Source organism: Haliotis asinina, chromosome 11 (assembly GCF_037392515.1).
Source record: "Haliotis asinina isolate JCU_RB_2024 chromosome 11, JCU_Hal_asi_v2, whole genome shotgun sequence".
NCBI classification, from domain to species: Eukaryota; Metazoa; Mollusca; class Gastropoda; order Lepetellida; family Haliotidae; genus Haliotis; species Haliotis asinina.
Genome location: NC_090290.1, coordinates 46586597 through 46607546, shown reverse-complemented (window position 1 = coordinate 46607546; position 20950 = coordinate 46586597). Strand labels below are relative to the sequence as shown.

The following is a 20950-nucleotide window of genomic DNA, read 5'->3' as shown; positions in this document are numbered from 1 at the left end:
CATAAGGACCTGCATAAAGTTGAAACTGTCGGCCCGATACAATAACAAGCGGCCCTGGGCCTCCTGGCCTGGGATTGTTTCTAACGCTGAAGCAAGGCAATGGGATCCAAACTGATCACCGTCTTCTTTACATCAGTTCAATGAGAAATCAGAAAATTGTTTCACTGAAGGGATACAGGATGGAGTATTTACCATTTTCGACATCCGTCTTTCTTTTAAGCTGGGTTTTCATTAATTACCGTGCGCCCTTTGCATATAATCAGTGTTCAGAAAACTGTAATACATCGCCTCAATTGATGATAAATATATCATTGGAATATGTTAACTTAATATTGATACCTTATATGATTTTACCCCGTTTTGTTTATTTTACGCCGCACTCAGCAATATTCTATCTATAATAATCCAGTGCTCAGGACCAGATAATCCAGTGCTCAAGCAGATGAGCATCTATCTACGCAATTGGAATACCATGACGAGTCAACCAAGCCAACGAACATGACCACCCATCCCGTTTGTTGCCACTTACGACAAGCATAGTCGCCTTTTATGGCAAGCATGGGTTGCTGAAGGCCTATTCTACTCAGGGACTTTCACGGGTCGGCTCAGGGATGGAGATATCAGCTATGACATGACAATCCCTTTGGGGGAATGAAGTAGGGAAGTACATGGCATGTCGTAACATATAATGATATCCAGTCCTGCTGAAGATTAATTCTAACACTGATCCTCAAGGGCCTGGAAGTTAAACCCCTTAAATCATACCAGAGGACAGTACTGATGTAACCACCGCAAACACTGATGGCAGCATGATGGTGGCGGCTTCGTGCAAGTAATGTTCTTCCACTCATGATGTGGAGAAGTGTCTAGGGCGGTAGACAATCCACTAATCCTTTCCATAGATACTAAGAAGTGAGCAAACCGGGCGAATTGTCAGGCCAGACAAATCATGACACCTATATGCAAGTGACGAATCTCTAATTTACTAATGACATTTCCTCACTGCAAACCACCAACCGTGAAGACCTCTCTCCCTTTCTTTGGCTTCGACGTCGAGGTACCCCACGTTGGACAGAAAACATCTCAACGGCCGTCTTTGGAAATCTATTGTTTTGCATTTGAAGGCGGTTTCATGCACACATGCCGACATGCACATCTCTAGCGCCTCTTTCCCTTTAGCCGTCTCGATCGCCATGACGTTGTGACGCTTTATTCCCAGTCCTTGATACGGCGTCATGCTGTCTCCTAATCTCTGGCAGACTGAAAAGTGACAGCCAGATTTGATTTTAAGTGATCGTACAAAAATAGGAGTCAGTGTGCTGGTGACGAATGTCTAATTTATTCCTGACATTTCCTCACTCGCTACGTAGGAGACAATGAGACTAAAAGAAATTTTCATCGTGGCCCTAATACGCTTCCGAACTTTTAGCACTAGTAGTTTTCTATACTTACTTTTACAGATAATTACTCATTTTGGGGTCCCAAAATCTTTCCTTATGTGCCCTACTCTCCCGCCAAACGTTGGCAACCCACATCCAAAAGATGTCATTTCGAGGAAATGAATTCAGTGAGACAAGAGAATTTTAGCAATTTGAGAGAGAGTGGAAGATGTATGGTTCAGTCAGCGGCCGAATTATACCATAATGCGTAGAATGATAACACTGTTTGTGTCCTTGCATTGTGTATCGATTGAAGGGGATGGAAGAGGAACTGATTGCCTGACCTCCTATTTTGCGTTTGCGCAACGGAACAACAAACATCATTTCGTCCGACTTAAAAATGCTCACATCTGTCACAAGAGTTACGTCGGATGTTGTGGCTGTAGCCAGGGTGACACAGACACCGTCCACGGAAGCATGACGTCATATTGACGTGACAGTCGTCATCATTAGTACACTTCATGCCAATCACTGAAACAAATCATGTCGAAGTTGATATGTTTGAATCATTTGAATATATGTAGAAACAATGTCATTTAGAAAGTGGTCATACGAAACATAAGTTACATTTGGATGACACTTAGAGACTCTACTTCTTTTGGGTGGTTGAATTCCACCAAGGACTCGAACCCAGAACCTCACAGTCAGGCACCTAATTGTGAGCACACAACATCGGACTCAATCCAACAAAAGAACTAGAATCGGCACTTTTCTTAGAAAGTGTATTTACAAATATAACATGTTATATTTGAATATCAACATCAACCTTTTTGTCCATGATATTAGGTTTACCAGGTCTCAAAAGGAAACGTTATACGTCATATTAAAAATCCAATGTGTAAGTGAATGAGTGAGTTAAAATTCATCGTCACAAAAGGAATATTGACGTGACGAGAGCAATTGATTTTACACCAAAAAAAGTTAAGGTGAATTGTGAAAACCTGTCAACAAAGGATAGTGAAAGAACTGGATTATCACAGATTCGAATTTAAACCTAATACCTAGATCGAAAACAGTTTAAGTATACAAAAAGCAGGATATATATTGCTAACAAAAGTTAGATCACCATACTAGGGACCATGGGGACTTACAGTACTTTTGCTACCTGCATGGACCCCAGATGGATTTACCCCATCCCTTCAGTTGCTTTCGATGGGAGGAAGATTTCGACGGAATTTAAAATAACAAAATACTACGATTAAAATGTATGGTTGAGCAAAAATGAGTGAAAGTTTTTGTCACTTATGTACTACCTTCTCGGGAGGACAGTAATTTTACGTTACTTTAAACACCTTTGAGGATACAGCCACTAACAATCGCAGTTGTTAATTTACGCTACCATGTTTACAATACAAATTATTTATGTACAAAACATATTCAAAATTTCACCCGTGAAGATAGCTTGTCGTAAGAGGTGACTAACGTCGATTGGGTCAGGCTCACTGTCTTGGTTGACACATGTCATCGTTTCCCAACTGCGCTGACCCATGTACATGCTGTCGTAGCCGAGAGCCGCGATTCTCGGCTAATGCTGTTGATCACTGGATTGTCCGCTCCAGAATCGATTATTTACAGACCGCCAACATATAGCTGGAATATTGCTGCGCGCGGGGTAAAACTAAACTCACCCACTCCCTATTTAAATTGTATTTCCTTTAAAACGTCAACTACATGTAATTTAGTGTTTTGTATGTAAAAATGACTGTACGGTTACGGAAACCGGATTTCCGGGTAGGTGAGTAATTTTACAACGTTGTGAATTCGTTTTAAAGAATTTTCGTTCGGAAGGCGAGTTTTCCGGATATCTGAGGTTCGGATAAACGGGGCACGACAGTATTAAATATTGACTGACACTTTAAAGAGATTCTTTACAGTTTTCACATTGACATGTTTATCCCTTGTGATGGTAAAATCAATACAGCGTAGCAGGACCACTGTGTAAAGGTGTGTCCCTTTGGCATATCAGAAGCTGACGGTTCTGTTTTAGAACTTCTGTCCGTCCTGACTATTTGTTTAGGTATTTTTAGAAAATACAACAACATTTCCTACACATTTTTTTACCAGCATCACTTCATGATTACTTAATGTTATTTCTATACTTACGCACATCGTCGTTCAAACACAGAGGATGCCCATTTCGTCCCTCAGTGCACCGCGAATTAGGGCCACAGGAAGCCATATCACAAGCTCCAGTCAGTGGCTGAAGTTACACAAATACATACACATGCAGATATGTTTAATCATATTATGTTTTTGTCTTCTTGTATATCACAACTGGCTTTCCATCTTTATAAGAGGCGGTTAGCGTAGTGGTTAAAGCTTCGCTCGTCACGCCAAAGACGCGGGTTCGAATCCCCAAATGGGTATAATGTACATTTCTGGTGTTCCTTGTCGTGACATTGCTTGAATACTTATGAAAGCGTGTTTACAACTAAACGCATTAATTTATTATTATATGAGATAGTCCCTTGGTTGTATGAGAGACGCCCATAAGTGGCTGAAAAAGTACCTCGGAGGTGAGTTATAATTCCAAGAGCTTTGATTACGTGTGATAGTATTCCATATTGTGGACCGGAAAGTGAATACTATGCTGTTCAGCGTCCGAAATAAAAGCCGACCTGGTGACCTAGCGCCGTTTGTTTATGTATCGGCAGTTTAAAATATTTACTGGTCTTTAGTAAATTATCTATCTGTTTTAGATTTGGAGCATTTTTCCATTATTGTTTTCTTTATTTTTCTTTATTAACGTTCGGGTAGAATCATTATGTGGGTTTTAACGTTTAATTTCAATAAAAACTTAAGTATACTACTTTTAAACGATAAAATTAAAATTGATAAAAAATTGACATTTTTAAAATATCGACAATTTATTATGCTGGGTATGTCCAAAAATGCCTGTCACTGGTTGAAAATGGTAACTTTGGCAATGATTCTAACAATCATAAAATCATCGTATTTCTTAAAATCCTATATATTATTATTCTATACACTTTTCTCGTTCTCCTCAATAAACATGTAAAATTTTAAAAAAGTGAAGAAAATGTGTGTCACAAGGTTTGATTCCATCCTGTTTCTTTTTTCCCCATTAACCACAATAAAATAATAACTTCTCCTTGATTTGAAAGTGAGAGTTGTACCACCTGGAGGGCATTTCCCGTTCTTCAACATGTTGGACACGTGCTGAGGCACATCTGCTATTATGACCTACGGTCTACATTGTGCAGACTGTGAGTAGTACTTTTCAAGTTTTCACTCCTGTTATTGGTCAGAAAATGACTTTTGGTGCCAGTGAAAATTGTGTAATTTTGCAGATATCAGGTGCTCGACTGTATCTCTCACTCGGCTCCCTTGAAGAAATTGGGGAATCATTAATTGTATAAAAAAACAACATTATTGTGAATAATTCTCTCTCCTGTTACATTCTTCCTTGTTACCATATATTTAGTAACAGCAAAGTAAGTTTTGTTAACAGGATAAAAAAGTAACCATGGATCCTTTAACAAGAGTTCTTGTCAACCCAGTATGTATAGCAACGCGGGTGCAGAGACGTGTGAGGTTGATGGTGCAGAGACGTGTGCGGTTGATGGCGCAGAGAAGTGCGAGGCTGATGGTGCGGAGACGCGTGAGGTTGATGGTGCAGAGACGTGTGAGGTTGATGGTGCGGAGACATGTGAGGTTGATGGTGCGGAGACGTGTGAGGTTGATGGCCCAGAGAAGTGCGAGGCTGATGGTGCGGAGACGCGTGAGGTTGATGGTGCGGAGACATGTGAGGTTGATGGTGCGGAGACGTGTGAGGTTGATGGTGCAGAGTAGTGTGAGGTTGATGGTGCCGGGGATGGGGAGATGTGTGAGAAAGGTGAGCTTGATCTAGACAACAAAAATTGATCCATGTGGTTTGGTCAAGAATCTGAGAACTGACATAAACAAGGATGAGCTACTTGACCAATATGTTGTGGTCAGGTATGAAGGGATGCCATATCCATACATAGTTCTCGATACTAATGATGATGTGAGAGGTGAATGGATGCACCACGTTGGGCAAAATACGTACATACTTACTGCTGGCCAAGAAGATTTAAGGGAAGATGTTTGCATTAGTTTGAAATCATCATTGCTGTAATTCCACCACCTGTACCTGCTCTCATTATGCCAAAGATACATCCCTCTTAGAGGAGATACTGGCCCACTGCTGTTAATGACTGGTCATCTTTAAATCATCCCATATGAATGATTGTGATTGTACCAGCTTTCCTTAAAATTGCATTTTTTGAAAAGACGAACATGTTTGATCTTGTATGTTACAATCAATGCTACAAGTCGAATCCACATTGTTACCAACGTTCCGCACTGTAACCTTGTTTATTGTTTACCGTTGTTTCAAGAAGTTTTAAGTGTTTTTCATAGAATTCTTTTTTCATTTGATGGATGCAACAGGTCTTATAATGTGCAGTTTACAACAAAAGGAAAGGATCATGAGTAAATTATAGTGTTTTCAAAGAAATTCCATCCCGTTAACACTATGGTATTTTCCATGCTGTTACCAGTGTTCCATACTTTTATAATATTTATTGTTTGACATTTTAAAAACCCCAACATTTGAAGTGTTTTTCATAGCAACCTTTTCTTCATTTGACGAGTGCCACATTCCATGTTAGGTGCAGTTCATTATTATGGAAACATGTAAGGATCATCAGTAACAGTGTCTTCGAAGATATTCCTTCCTGTTACCGCTGTGGTCATTCCATACTGTTACCAATGTTCCACACTGTTACTATCAGAACTGTGCACCACAAAATCGTTTTTATATTTGAGTGTTAACAGACAAGTTTATTTCTTCATTTGTTAGTACGTCACCTGCCCATGTTACATGCAGTTAATTATCATGAACAAGATTGTGAGTAACAATCACTGACGGTGTAGATAAGTTTTTTTTTCTTTCCTGTTACCGTTTTCGTATTTCCTGTTCCTAGCATTTCCATCCTGTTACCATGGAATATTTGATTTAAAATACAAGTATTTCTTCACTAAATGGAGCCATTGCTTCATGATGACAATTGGTAAACTGTCTCGGCATTATGTTGTGGGTTTATTCTTGTCTATTCGTCTTAAACTAGACAGTTTGTCCATTGGCCTAAAATGCAGATTTCGAATTTCCAACATCAGATGTGATATTTATATGAACGTAGATAGATAACGCAATGCTGAGACTAACTAAGATATGTGGGTATGATGTTATATCTTCTATAAGATACTGTAAATACAGTTTTTGAGATCGAAATAATCTTTGGAACAAAAACAAAAACAAGACGTTAAGGTTGCATTTTATCGCATTGTTGTTTTTTATTTTAAGTTTTATAAATGAGTTAACAAATTCTGCATATTAGTTATGAAGGCTCTGTCATTTTGAATCTCTGATATTCGCATGGAGTTTGAAAATGACTTGTGTTTGAAAAAGACCCCCCCCCCCCCCCTATATGCATATATGCTTGGCTTTCTTTTCAATATGAAATTGTATTATATACAATTTATAAAATGCAATTCGACCAATATTCAACGGCAATGACAACTTCATACAGACCATTTTCCATTCTTGAATGCTGCTAAAGAAGAGGCCTGTGCCGACAGTAAAGCTAGGATTTGTTTTCTTTAAAATTTGACATGTGCATTCCTCGTGGTCGAAGGTGAAGAACAAGCATCTCGACGACAGTTTGCATTCCGCTGCGCAGTCGTACATAGAGGGCGCAACAACAGACCGGATGTAATCATGAGCCGTCACAGGGAGAACTTCCTCCACCTTAGGATGAACACAGTTGTCATCACTCTCCTGCAGCGTGGTAGAGAGGACACAGAGATAGGCAACGGCCACAAAAACGGTCGACATCTGTGGTCTTTGTTGCAGACTGAAAGGGATCATGTAAAACATCGGTTAGAGGAACATATATGAATTTTTATATATCATCATCTCGGAAAACTAAACCCACTCACTCATTTTATGGAATATATCAACTGAACATTCATCGTTTGACGTAGTAGAGTATCATGACAATTGATTTTTTGGCATTTGTAGAAACCAGTTGGGAAAGGAACTCTGCGGAAAGGGATTTGCACGCTTTCCCTTCATAACGACCTTGTGTCTGTAAAAACCTTAGATTACTGTCCACATATGATAACTCACCACGATCTATCCGTTTACCTAGGGAACTGTTTCTGTGGTCGAATTTAGGCTTTCTTTTACTTTTGCGTTATATTGAGAAGCAAATATCCATAAATCAGTTATTACGTGTCACACCATTTTCCATACCAAATGAATCTAAGTCACTTTTATTTCAGGTTAGAACACATGCAAAAACAAATACTTTGATGACTGATCTTGACTGGTAAATTCTAAGTAATTAATATACACTCTAAAAAGGGGAATCCCAGAGTAATTCCTGTCTGTATGAAATACGAGTAATATCAATAGTTCTTTTCAAATTACCCATACTAAGTTGTTTCAAAGGCATCTACCAGACCCAATGCAGTTGTAAAGAGACATATATTGGTGAAACTGGTCGACCACTGGCTATCAGGTTAAAAGAACACAAAACATCAGTTCAAAATTTGGATCAGAAGTCTGCTGTATGTGAACACATCATGCACAGCCCCAAACATAAGATTGTTTGGGAAAACACCAGGACATTAGTTAGGAACGCCAGTGACTTAAAAAAAGGAAGCTCCTAGAAGCCATTGCAATCAAGCGGAAGAATCCCTCAATCAACAGAGACGGAGGTGTTTACTTACCCAATCCATGGAACCACCTTATCCTCAGTGACTAATCTTTATCCAAACATCTTTACCTGTAACTCGTTAACCTAATCAACACAAGCCTGCACACCAATCAGTTTAAGCCTGTACATAAGTTGAAGACTGTACATCAATCAATCGAAGCCTGTACATCAATTAATAGAAACCTGTATACCTTGTTACCCATTGTTATCAGTCTACTGTTATGTGTATATATACTACAACCCTTTAGTTTTACCCTCACTTCACCTGAAGAAGAGACTAGAACCTGTCTCGAAACGTTGTGACCTTGTATAATAAAGAAGTTGAACCATAAAGCACTTTTAGTTTTTTTACCCATACTAGCCAGCCAGGTTATTTCACGCGCCCAGACGCTGATTTTTTGTTTTGTTCTGCCGGAATAGTTCTTTGTTTACAAATTCATTCAAGAATCGTAGCTAGGTTTGATGGTGAGAGATTAAGATTCTTCTTACTGAGAGCCTCAAGGACTTCGCAAAAGTTCCAATACAGGCTGTCTGAGTAATCTCAAGATACGATAACTATAATTGTCTGGAAACTGGTATCCCGAAACACGACACATTAGCTCTCTCATCGCTGTAAACAAATCGAGGCTTGACCAGACAATCCAGTGACTGTCACCGTGCGATAAGATACCCACCGGTAGCACCCGTTATTAACATCTGCAAAATCTGTTCACTAGTGCTCTGATCAGTTGAAATAATCGAATATTGGTCGCTGTGATCAAACGTTCACGTAATGGATCACATTTTCCCTTAATCGAACACAAACGATTTTGTAACTACTGTTTTGACCTTTGAAACACTTCACAATGTTGAAACACTTCACATATCTTCGAAGCTGTCAGGACCTGCAAACTTGTCTAACAAGTTCTTAGAAGACTCACTAAAGGAAATGAAAATTACTGAATATATTTTCTAGAGATTCCTGTAAGTTTGTGCCCATAATATATTAGTATTATTAAACACGTCACGATTTAATTCTGGACTCACATAAGACCAGAAACTCTCCGCACTGTGGCCACTCTCTCACAAGAGACTTGACAAAAACAGACATGCAGATGCCATGAATATGTGCTGTGGATGAAAAAATGAACAATTTTTTTTTCGAAAACTACAAATTTAATCTCGTTCGCCTATGGGCATGAACAGTGCCCCATGGGCGAGAATTTTAGTTCCATCCAGAAGTAATGTTTTGGATTTTGTAAATGAATGACAGTAGGTTTCAAAGTATCATGACACCAATTTCAACTCATTTTGACTTGATTCCGCTAACTCGCCCATGGGCGAAAATCATTTTGGCCTATGGACGAGGATATTTACTTTCACTCAAAATACATGTTTGCAAGTTTCGCAGGTTGTAAATGAATGAGGGTATTACGACACAAAATTCAACTCATTTTTACTTAATTTCGCTAATTTAGAGCAATTTTTAAAAATATCGCCCGTGGGCGAAAAAACATTTGGTCAATTGGCGAGAATATTTCCTTTTACTCCAAATACATCTTTTTCCATGTTTTGGATGTTGTAAATGAAAGAAAATACATTTATAAGTATCTGGACAGAAAATCCAACTCATTTTGACTTAATTCGACTGATTTCAAGCGATTTATATGTAGCCCATGGGCGGTAACCGTCTTGACACATGAGCGAGAATATTTACTTTCACTCAAAATACATGTGTTGTTTCCACTTTTGGAGCTTGAAAATGCATGAAAGTACATTTATGAGTATGATTCAACACAGTGTGACTTTTGCCCTATTTGCGAGAATATTCATGTTTACTCAAAACACAGTTATAAATGTCAGTCCACAATGACGAAACAGTTTGACACACTTAATTTAAAACATTAGTTCTTTGGGTTTGCATAACAGCATAAGGCAATGTCTATTTAACTATCCTGACACTTAAATGAAAAATCAATGCAAATTGTTTCAGTTTATCCTTATTAACAAAGTTCGTTAAAAAAATTAAAACAAATCATTGATGAAGACAAATTGGGTGAGAGTGTGTTAATACATACCTTCACCTCTGCAACATTTTAGCCATATTCTTACGAGACCCAGTTAAACATCGATAACAAATAGATGTATTTTCGGACAATACACAAAATACAAACAGGCCACATAAAAATGAGAACAGGCCTTAGACCACTAGGAACTGAGGGTAGTTCACTAGGGAGATTTATAGTACTTTTGCTACCCGGAAGTACCCAAGATGGACTTACATGGCCCCCTCATACGTTGGCGATCGTGCACAAATTTAGCCATCACTTACAAACATAAATATCCTACAAGTATAAACCTGGTGTATTTACTTCAAATGTTTTGAGACATCAGTACCCTCACAAAACACAATAACTTCCAACAATGTCAACAATAACATAGATGGAGCCCCTGCATCAATACATATTTAAGACTAAAGGATATGAATAATTAATCTAGACCAATATTTGTACACAACCGATGAAATGTAATTGCAAGGTTCATAAGCACTCACAGGGCACATTTATTCTGCTCAATTTAAGGATGTTCATTTCTGATTGATTTACGTGACCTTGCGAAGAAGAAAATTGATTAAGTTACCCCACCCTGTGGTTAAACATTCGTTGGTTTCACATTAATTTCAGACTCGCTGTGCGCATGCGCAGAGTGTGTAAAAATATCCACTGGCTAACGTCCACTTTGGCCGTACGTTTACGGATAATGTTTCTTAGGAATCCAGTCATTTGCAGCTTGTGACAGAGTTTGTACGATAAGGCTATACAGTACCTCTATATCTTGAGAAGAACAGTGGAGTGGTGGAAGCTGAGATGCCCAGAGAGTGTGTGAAACTTGATAGGTGAAGTCTTTGATGGAGTCATCTCCCAAGCTGGCCTCGAGAGGCTGTGTTTAGACAATTCATGTTCCTTGAAGCTAACGTGAAAAGAGCAGACAACCGGGTGATGATCCGAAATATTTAGGGGATTATCTTCCCTAACCTCTGCGCTGGTGATTGACGTCATTAGTTCCTTTTGTAGTATGATGTGATCGATAGGCGTTTGTGGACCTCCATCACATGCGTAGACGTGTTCAGGGGACCAGTGCAGATGTAGTGCATGTTCACAGATACAAGACTTGACTCCTTTAAAAAGGTTTGAAGTGCAAGACTTCTTTTATGAAGGTTTACATTGCATCTCGGTTTTTGAAGCATTTTGAAGCCATCACCAAGGTCCAAGACTTTGTCTTGGGTCCTTCAGAACTTCACATATTGAGAGTCTCTACGTTGAGGCAGACGAACCATCTCTTACACATCGCCGTATGAAATTATCCTTACAATATTTTACAAAGTTATATTCTAATGAGTCTAATCTTGCATTTCACTATGTCTTTAATTCTCCTTATGAAGATTTCTATAACAACAAATCATCTCTTGCTCCGCCTCTCGGGCTGAGAATTAAGTCTTTCATTACTGATGCCGGCATTGAGCTGGAAAATATAGCTCCTTCCCGTCTTCTCCCTTCTCCTTCTTGGCAGTTGGTTAGACCACAAGTTGACTTAACGTTAACTACATTTAAACAAGAGTCATCAGATGATGACATGTCCCCCCGGCCCCCAGATGTTTGAAAGGACAAATAATCTTAGAGTTACTCATTGTTTTTTAGACTAAGTTTGAATTGTTTCCATGGAATTCATGAAAACTATAAATGCCATATATCTGTAACCAGCAAAGTCACAATTTCATATATCTGTCAAGATCTGTTGAAAGATATGAAATGGTTTTCGAGTTGTGCTCTGGGAACGAAGCCCATCCCTCCATTTTGGGACTAAGTCCGAAACATTTCCATGGAAACCAAGAAAATATTACATCACAAAAACCTTAAAAACCAAAAGGCACCACTTTAGGGTCTGCCACATATATCTATTAGATATTAAGACGTTTTTGAGTTCTGTTCTGGAAATGAAACACACCTCTCACTTTTCAGATTAGGTCCAAAACGTTTCCATGGGAATTGAGAAAATAATAAATCACAAGATCCTGTACGTAGCAAAGGGCACCACTATAGGTTGTGATTGATATATCTACCAAGTTTTGCAGAAAAACATTGAACGGTTTTTGAGTTCTGCTCCGGAATCGAAGCCCACCCCTCCAATTTGAGACCAGGTCTGAAACATTTTCACGGAAACCGAGAAAATAATAAATCACAAAAACCTGTAGAGAGCAAAAGGCACCACTTTGGCGTTCTGCAACACATATCTGCCAAGTTTTACGGACAGATATTAAGACGTTTTTGAGTTCTGCTCTGGAAACGAAACACACCTCTCACTTTTCAGACTAGGTCCAAAACCTTTCCACGGAAACCGAGAAAATAATACATCACAAGATCATGTACAGAGCAAAAGGCACTTCAGGTTGTGACTAATATATCTACCAATTTTTGCAGAAAAATGTTGAACGTTTTTTGGTCCGGAAACGAAACACACCTCTCACTTTTGAGACCATGTCTGAAACATTTCCATGGAAACCGAGAAAATACTAAATCACAAAAACCTGTAAATACCAAAAGGAACCACTATAGGTTCTGGTTGATATATCTACCAAGTTTTGCAGAAAAATATTGAACGGTGTTTGAGTTCTGCTCCGGAAACGAAGCCCATCCCTCCATTTTCAGACTAGGTCCGAAATGTTCCCATGGAAACCGAGAACATAATAAATCACAAAAGCCTGTATATAGCAAAAGGCACCACTTTAGGTTCTGACTGATATATCTAAAAAGTGTTTTGCAGAAAAATATTGAACGGTGTTTGAGTTCTGCTCCGGAAACGAAGCCCATCCCTCCATTTTCAGACTAGGTCCAAAACCTTTCCACGGAAACCGAGAAAATAATACATCACAAGATCATGTACAGAGCAAAAGGCACCACTTCAGGTTGTGACTAATATATCTACCCAATGTTGCAGAAAAATGTTGAACGGTTTTTGAGTATTGCTCCGGAAACGAAACACACCTCTCACTTTTGAGACCATGTCTGAAACATTTCCATGGAAACCGAGAAAATACTAAATCACTAAAACCTGTAAATACCAAAAGGAACCACTATAGGTTCTGGTTGATATATCTACCAAGTTTTGCAGAAAAATATTGAACGGTGTTTGAGTTCTGCTCCGGAAACGAAGCCCATCCCTCCATTTTCAGACTAGGTCCAAAACGTTTCCATGGGAGTTGAGAAAATAATAAATCACAAGATCCTGTACGTAGCAAACGGCACCACTTTAGGTTCTGGTTGATATACCTACCAAGTTTTGCAGAAAAATATTGAATGGGTTTTGAGTTCTGCTCCGGAAACGAAACACACCTCTCACTTCCACAGAAACCGAGGACATAATAAATCACAAAAACCTGTACATAGCAAAAGGCACCAATATAGGTTCTGGTTGATATATCTACCAAGTTTTGATGAAAAATATTGAACGGTTTTTGAGTTCTGCTCCGAAAAAGAAGCCCACCCCACCTTAAGACCAACACCAAAATGTTCCATGGAAAAAAAAAAATAAAACTAAATGCAACAAATCTGTAAATAGCCAAAGACACAACCATGGGCTGAGGTTACTATATCTATCAAGTTTGGTCTAAAAATATTGACCGGTTTCTGCGTTTTGCTCCGGAAACAAAATGATTACGGACGGACGGAAGGACAGACGAAGAAACTAATGACTTACAATCTAAACAAGAACAATTACAAATCCTTATTTACAGACGGGTCCAAGGAAGGTGGTGCAGTAGCTTGTACCACGGTCACTGGATCCAGAACAGTATCTCTAAACTACCGGATAGCAGCTCTATTTTCACAGCAGAGGCACACGCCATATTAACGGCTCTTAAATATATTCAAACACATCCTAAACATAACCAATACACAGTGTTGCATCTAGAGCGCGTTTTTGCGTAATTACGCAGTAAAATGGCAAAATGACGCAGTGATATTTCATGAGTGCGCTACATGGTAAGCGCGAGTTATTATTTTCACGCATATATTCGTTGCTAACGCGTAGCGAAACTACATGAATTAAGAACTTTTTCTTGCCGTTGCTCACTATATTGGAAATACCGAGCTATACAAATAGCACTTTTCCAAGAACCTGCGGCCCGGACACGTCTGGATGTGGCAGTGATTTCCAGTGGTCAAATTTAATGTTAAGTATTCGGAATCATTTCGGTGTATGTTGGGAAATCGGAAAGACAGGTTTATTACTTGATCCCATACAGAAATGATCGTAATTGTTCGCCTATGTCCGTCGTACCTCCTACTTTTCTTGGAAACGGCGAATGAGGCCAGATCGTCGAGCGAAGTAACGGCAGCGTTCAAGTTCGAAAAAGTTGAGTCATATTATCACGTTGATAAAGGCATGTCGTCAAATATGAAGAAAAGAAGAATCACAGACTTCTTTCACAAACCGGCAGATGCTAGTGAAGTTAATTCAAATATTTCCAGTGCAGAAATTCGTGATAATGGTAACCATGTGCGTGATAGTGATGAACTCAATGTTAATTCTGACGAAAGTGACTGTCGCGAAGAAACTTTTCCACAGGCCGGAAAACGAGAAATTGAGCACAAATTTCGGAACAAGTGGCTAAAGAAATATGATTGGCTTGAGTATGATGAGGCAAGTGGAATAATGAGTTGCAAACTTTGTAAAAACTTTAACTTTCGTAATGCACTGACGACATCTTGCAAGAATTATAGATCGTCGACTTTGACTAGACATGAGAAATTACTTGACCATAAGACTGCCGAAAAGAACTTGCTTCAACGAAATGACTGTATTACAGCGACAGAGGCAGCAATTTCTCGAAAATCAGCAAGTATCGTCGCCGGAGTGCGTTGTACATATTGGCTGTGCAAGGAAGGTGTTGCAAGTACTCTTCTCTTGTATCATTGTGTAAACTTCAAGGATGTGAAGATATTTTGTCATTAGGTGTTGGTAAAAATGCAACATATACCTCAAGGGAAACTGCTGATCAGTTTCAGGATGCATTTGTGGATGTTATTACAGAAGATATTGACATGAAACTTAGGTCATCAGTGTTTAAATCTCTTTTGACAGATGAGAGTACAGACATTAATGTGAAAAAAAAGCTTGTTATCTATGGAAGAAAGGTGTTTGAAAACATGCAACAAGAAACTATTTTTCTTGGAAACATCGAACTAAACCAGCAACTCCACAAGTCATTTACAAACACATGAAAGAATTTATGCAGTCAAGAGGAATTGAAGTGAGTGACATCATTGCACCTGGCACTGACGGAGCGTCAGTGATGACTGGTAGGAAATCTGGAGTGGCCAGACTCCTGCAGGATGATAGTCCACATGTTGTAAATGTTCATTGTGTGGCACACAGACTTAACTTCACATCACATCAAAGGCAGCTGACGAAGTGGAGTATGTTGGAAAAGTGTTCCAGAAAACTCTCACAGACTTATTTTATTATTTTAAGAAATCAACATGCAGAGTTTCAGAGCTTGCAGAAATTATTGAATTATTGGATGACCCCCATATAAAAGTAAAGGAAGTCCACGAGATCAGGTGGTTTGCTATGTACAATGCACTTTTCACTTTGTACAAGACATGGAGGTCTCTAGTGAGATATTTCAAAAAGATTGACAAGAAGAGCTCAAAGGAAGAGGAACAACTAGCCAACCTCACAGATTACAAGTTCATTTTCACGCTCCATGTGATGATGGATGTGATCCCCAGGATTACTGAATTGAGTTGGTATTCCAAAAAGTAGATCTTGATGTTTCATGTGTGCAACCAGCAGTTGAGGGATGTCTGTCATGTTTGAAAAGTGCTCTCAGTGGGAAAAGCTAATGCTCAAAGATAAACTGATTCTTAAAAAAGAAAATGACAATGTGATAGCTAACTACAGGGGAGAGACGTTACATCATTACCAAGTAAAGAAATCAGAGGAAATCAGGGACAAATTTTTGAATGCTCTCCAAGACAGAGTTGAAAAGAGGTTTCCCTAAGAATCAGTCAGTGTCTCTACTGCGTTTAGTGTCATGGGACTAAAGAGTATAAGCATGCTGTCTGAAGAGGATCTTGTCAACTATGGAAAGGAGGAAATAGAAATTCTGACTACCTTTTATGGTTCTGATCGGACAGGGAATGGAGAATAAAATTGACAAAACTGGAACTCTGTGTGAGTGGGACATTTTGAAGAGAGTTGTTCTGAAGGAAAGGTATGCAAGGGACAATTTCAGTAAACTTTCACAAATCCATGTTTCCCAACCTCCTGAGGTGAGATGTCTTATCTAGTCTTTATTCCAAGTATTGCTGTACATCACTGAAGTTAATAAGAATACATTAAAAAAAAATATGATATTGTTTATTGTCTTTATAAGATCATAACAGTGGGGAATGACTCACAAAACAGTGGCCCACTGTCAATACATGAGTGGCTCACTGATTTTAAAACGGTGGGCCACTTTGACCCACTATGCTCAAATCCTACATGCAACACTGAATACATAATCTATCCAGACTCCGTGTCTTGTTTTCAGGCGATTAAACACCTTTCTTGCAAACATCCACGTTTATAGAAATGATTGAATTGTATTATGATCTTGCTACTGGCCAATACGACATCGTCTTTCGTTGGTTACCCAGCCACGTAGGCATTTCTGGGAATACAATGGCCGATCTTGCTGCTAAGGCAGCTCTCAACAAACCTGTGACACCTATCCGTATTCCTTATTCTGACTACAAAGCTAGCATTAGAGCTTACACCCGTGATCTGGTGCAGAAAACGTGGCAACACGCACCATGTTATACATGGCACATTAACAACCTAAATTGGCAAATTCGAAAAATGACACTAACGATTGTTCGTTGGTAATGAAGCAATAATCAGCTGCGAGATTTCAACCAATTCCTAACACTACTGTTCACCTGTCCAAATAATTCGGGACCGTATTGTTGTACAAGTCTAAATAGGGAACTGCATAGGACATATAATACATAGAAGCGACAAAACCTTTCCACATTCCTAAGAAATCCCTGCCCAAAGCAGAATCTTTCGCACAGTTGCAACTAAATCATCAACATATATTTGTTTCCGGAGTATTACAGCTGTATGGTCTTTGTAAACAAAGCGGGTCTGAACCAGACAATCTAGTGATTGTCACCATGTAATACAACGACAGAGCATGTGTTTATGAACAACAATGAAATAGTTATGATACCAGGTGTTCGCGAGAAGGTGAGCGTATCCTGCCCCACCGGTGGCTCCCGTCATAGCACTATTTCTAGTCAGGTGTTCACCTGAAATAATTCGGGAACGTAATGGTCAAAAAAAGGGATTTGCATTGGACATAATTTTTGTCACTGAAACATCACTTTGGAAACCTTCTCCACATGTCTACCACTAAACGTCTTGAAAGCTTTACTTACGCCTTGAATGCTGTAACCTTGATCAAACAACTTTGGGAGCAAGACTGGCTCGTCACTCTTTGAAATCCTGATGAGAAGAGCACGTTCGATTGTCCTTCAAGCTTTGGTTGTCGGCAGTTTCAGATATTTACAGAACACTGCGGCCTTCAGTAGAGTATCTTGTTTAATAATAAAAACCAACAAAAACACACGCACACACGACTAAATCGTTTTCCATAATTGTTTTCTTTATCTTTATTAACGTGCGTAAAACCTCCAACATGCTACGATAACAGTTCTAAATTCATCCCTGATTATTCTCCGGAATGAAATGTTCCTCAAATTGCAGACGCTGTCACATGTTTCATACCTTAATGCGTATTACGTCACAGCAACCTGTTGACCATTTTTCACGTGTTGTTACTAAATGCATTCCAACTTAGGTGTTGGTTAAATGATGTAAATGCCTATTGTAATCAATAATGGCAGTATATATCAACTATCTATGATGTCATCTGGGCCATTATGCAATTCCGTAGAAGTTAAAACATTTCTGGCCTTGATGGTGAAGTGCCTTGATAACACTTTATGAGCAATGGTCATGATGAATAAATCGTTACTAATAGTTAAACTGTTTCGTTTAAAGGTGCATTCTCAATCTCAACTGTGCTTGTGTAGTTTTCAGATGAACAAATGAAGATACTAAAGTCATCCCAGTCAGAAGTCACGGGTGAGTGAGTGAGTTTAGTTTTACGCCGCACTCAGCAATATTCCAGCTATCGAGTCTGGACCAGTCAATCCAGTGATCACCAGCATGGCCATCGATCTGTGCAATTGGGAACCGATGACATGTGTCAACCAAGTAAGCGAGCCTGACCACCCGATCCCCGTTAGTCGCCTCTTGTAATAAGGGCACCCGTGAACGGCCACCTCCTCGTGGTGGGTGCTGGGTCACGCCAAGAGCCGTTCAAACCCCCGTGTGGACCCGGGTCAACTAGGTCCATAGCACCCCATTGCTGGTCGCAAGGAGTGACCGAATTGGGCAACCTGTTTGCCGTGGGTTGCGTCCCGTGTCGGTGGAGGACGGTAGTCTGGTGGTTGAGGGCAGTAGGAGCCTGAACCGTGTTCCTGCTGCTCAACACACCACTTTGGCCCTTACTTCACCTAGACGGGTGGTAGAATCGGCCCGATTCTATCAATCGGCTGGTCACGCCAAGCCCTGTGTATGGACTTATATGTCATTACACACATTTAATTTACAAATGTTTTACTTTTGGACTTGGTACATTTGTTTATATCAAATGTTCACGATTTTTCAAACTGATGTTTTGAACTTTGCCTAGAGTCTTATGCCCAGAAGGCGGTGGCTCATGGGCCAATCTGGTGGATATGTTATTTATAACTCTTCTGCTGGAGTATATCATCCGAGTATCCTTGGTGCTGCAAGTTGGAGACCCACTTGTTATTAGCATTGTCCTTGTGATACTCCGTGGTGGGTGGGGAGCTCGGATGATGAACCTTAAAGCACTAGCCATGGCTTACGAAACCCCTGTCACCAAGAAAAAACATCCTCTTGACACAGAACCTGATATTAATGAACTAAGACCCTCCACATCTATTGACTATTGGCCACGTTTCATAGTACTTGAGACTGTTGACAAGACACCCTTGAAGCTGAACCCTTTTGCCATTTCAAAAGGCATACAAGGCATAGCAGGAGATGTTAAAAACGTTAGACGTTTGCGTTCAGGGTCTCTTCTTATTGAATGCAGTAAGAGACAACAAGCAACTAATCTCCTGTCAACTAAATCTTTTGTTGGCATTCCCGTATCAGTCTCTGCCCACCGAACACTTAACACCAGCAAAGGCATAGTGAGAGACCGAGACTGCCTTTTTGCTGATATGCTGGAGATTGATATTGCCTCAGAAATGAAGGAACAAGGTGTGCTATATGTAAAACGTTTCACTACCCGGAAAAACAATGAGATCCAACAAACAAACACATATTTGTTTTCTTTTTCTACTCCGACTGCTCCTACATCAATAAAGGCTGGTTACTGTCAACTCAAAGTGGAAACGTACATTCCAAATCCATTGAGATGCTTCAAGTGCCAAAAGTATGGGCATGGCGTAAAAATACTTGCACATTGTCTGTTGTGTGTGCTCACTGTGGTGAGACGACACACACAACAGAAGATTGTGACAGTGATTTTAAAAATGCACCAACTGCTCAGGTGACCATTCATCTTCATCGAAACAGTGTCCAATCTGGAGAGAGCAAATGGAAATAAACAGAATAAAGTATACCCAAAACATCTCTTTTTCTGAAGCATAAAAACTGGTAAAGAGATCTGACCTTACAGTAAGTTATGCTACAGTAGCAAACGCATCATCAGTTCTAAAATAACAAAGTCATCTACAAGCTGCCAAACTACCTTGACTTGGGTCAACAGTGACTCTCGACAACTTATATACCCAGCTATGTCATCACAGACTGAAGAATCACTTCCTGGAACATCAAAGTCTTCTTCTGATCATAAATCATCTTCGCAGTCACGCACTGAGTCTCAATCTACAACTGATAGACAACAAACTGCTAAAGGTAAATCTAAGCCTAAGCCTGATGTTTCAAAACAACAAAGTGGCAGAGCTCCCAAGGGGTCACAAAATAAAGTTCAATTGTTTAATAAATACGGGTCTCTTGAAGACATGGACGTTTCTGAAAACGTCCATTCTAGGGCACATAGCTTGTCGCCCTCCAAAAGAGTGCGAGGTAGATCCCCTATAAATCCCCCCAAAAGATAGTTTATTCCAATAATATTGTACAGTGGAACTGCAGAGGATTGAGGACTATTTTACATGAATTACAGCTATTAGTCCAAGATTTTACACCTTCAGCGATATGTCTCCAAGAGACATATTTAAAACAAACAGATACATTTGACCTTCGTCATTTTAATGCATATCATTCTTTTTCACCTCCGGGTGATAGAGCTACTGGCGGGTCATCCGTTTTAGTCAGACAAAACGTTATTCAAGGCCCTGTTTCACTTAATACTAATATGCAGACTGTTGCAGTGAGAATTTGTTTACATGTAGCGTTTACGATATGCTCTCTTTATATTTCGCCGTCTTCGACGTTCACTAAAACTGATCTTCAAGCTCTATATGACCAACTCCCGAAGCCCTGTATTATAATGGGAGATTTAAATGGGCACAACCCACTCTGGGGTAGTGTAACTACAAACACTAAAGGTAAATTGTTGGAGGACTTCTGTTCTGACAATGATTTATGTATTTA

At 39.5% G+C, this 20950-nt stretch overlaps 2 protein-coding genes across 2 annotated transcripts in view; one reads left to right on the top strand and one right to left on the bottom strand.

The window, feature by feature from the left end:
* Window positions 1-985: 985 nt before the first annotated feature.
* On the bottom strand, window positions 986-7320 carry LOC137255479 (uncharacterized). Its single transcript, XM_067792915.1, has 4 exons — window positions 7018-7320; window positions 3543-3639; window positions 1788-1910; window positions 986-1260 (listed from the first exon to the last, which is right to left on the bottom strand). The coding sequence occupies exons 1-4, from the start codon at window positions 7318-7320 to the stop codon at window positions 986-988; spliced, it is 798 nt and encodes a 265-aa protein (XP_067649016.1).
* A 7306-nt stretch (window positions 7321-14626) lies between these two features.
* Window positions 14627-20950, top strand: part of LOC137255478 (uncharacterized) — a 43076-nt gene continuing 36752 nt past the window's right edge. The window contains exons 1-2 of the mRNA XM_067792914.1: window positions 14627-14884; window positions 15845-15964. Coding sequence (XP_067649015.1) covers window positions 14627-14884; window positions 15845-15964 — 378 coding nt within the window. The remainder of the gene's footprint in view (window positions 14885-15844; window positions 15965-20950) is intronic.

Bases quoted from the DNA above. Each gene is read 5' to 3' on its own strand.
- LOC137255479 (XM_067792915.1), bottom strand. From the start codon at position 7,320: ATGTCGACCGTTTTTGTGGCCGTTGCCTATCTCTGTGTCCTCTCTACC. The intron at 3,640-7,017 runs GTCTGTATGAAG...GTGTAACTTCAG, and splicing joins GCATTCAAGAATGGAAAATG to CCACTGACTGGAGCTTGTGA. The intron at 1,261-1,787 runs GTGAGCATTTTT...GTCACTTTTCAG, and splicing joins ACGTAACTCTTGTGACAGAT to TCTGCCAGAGATTAGGAGAC.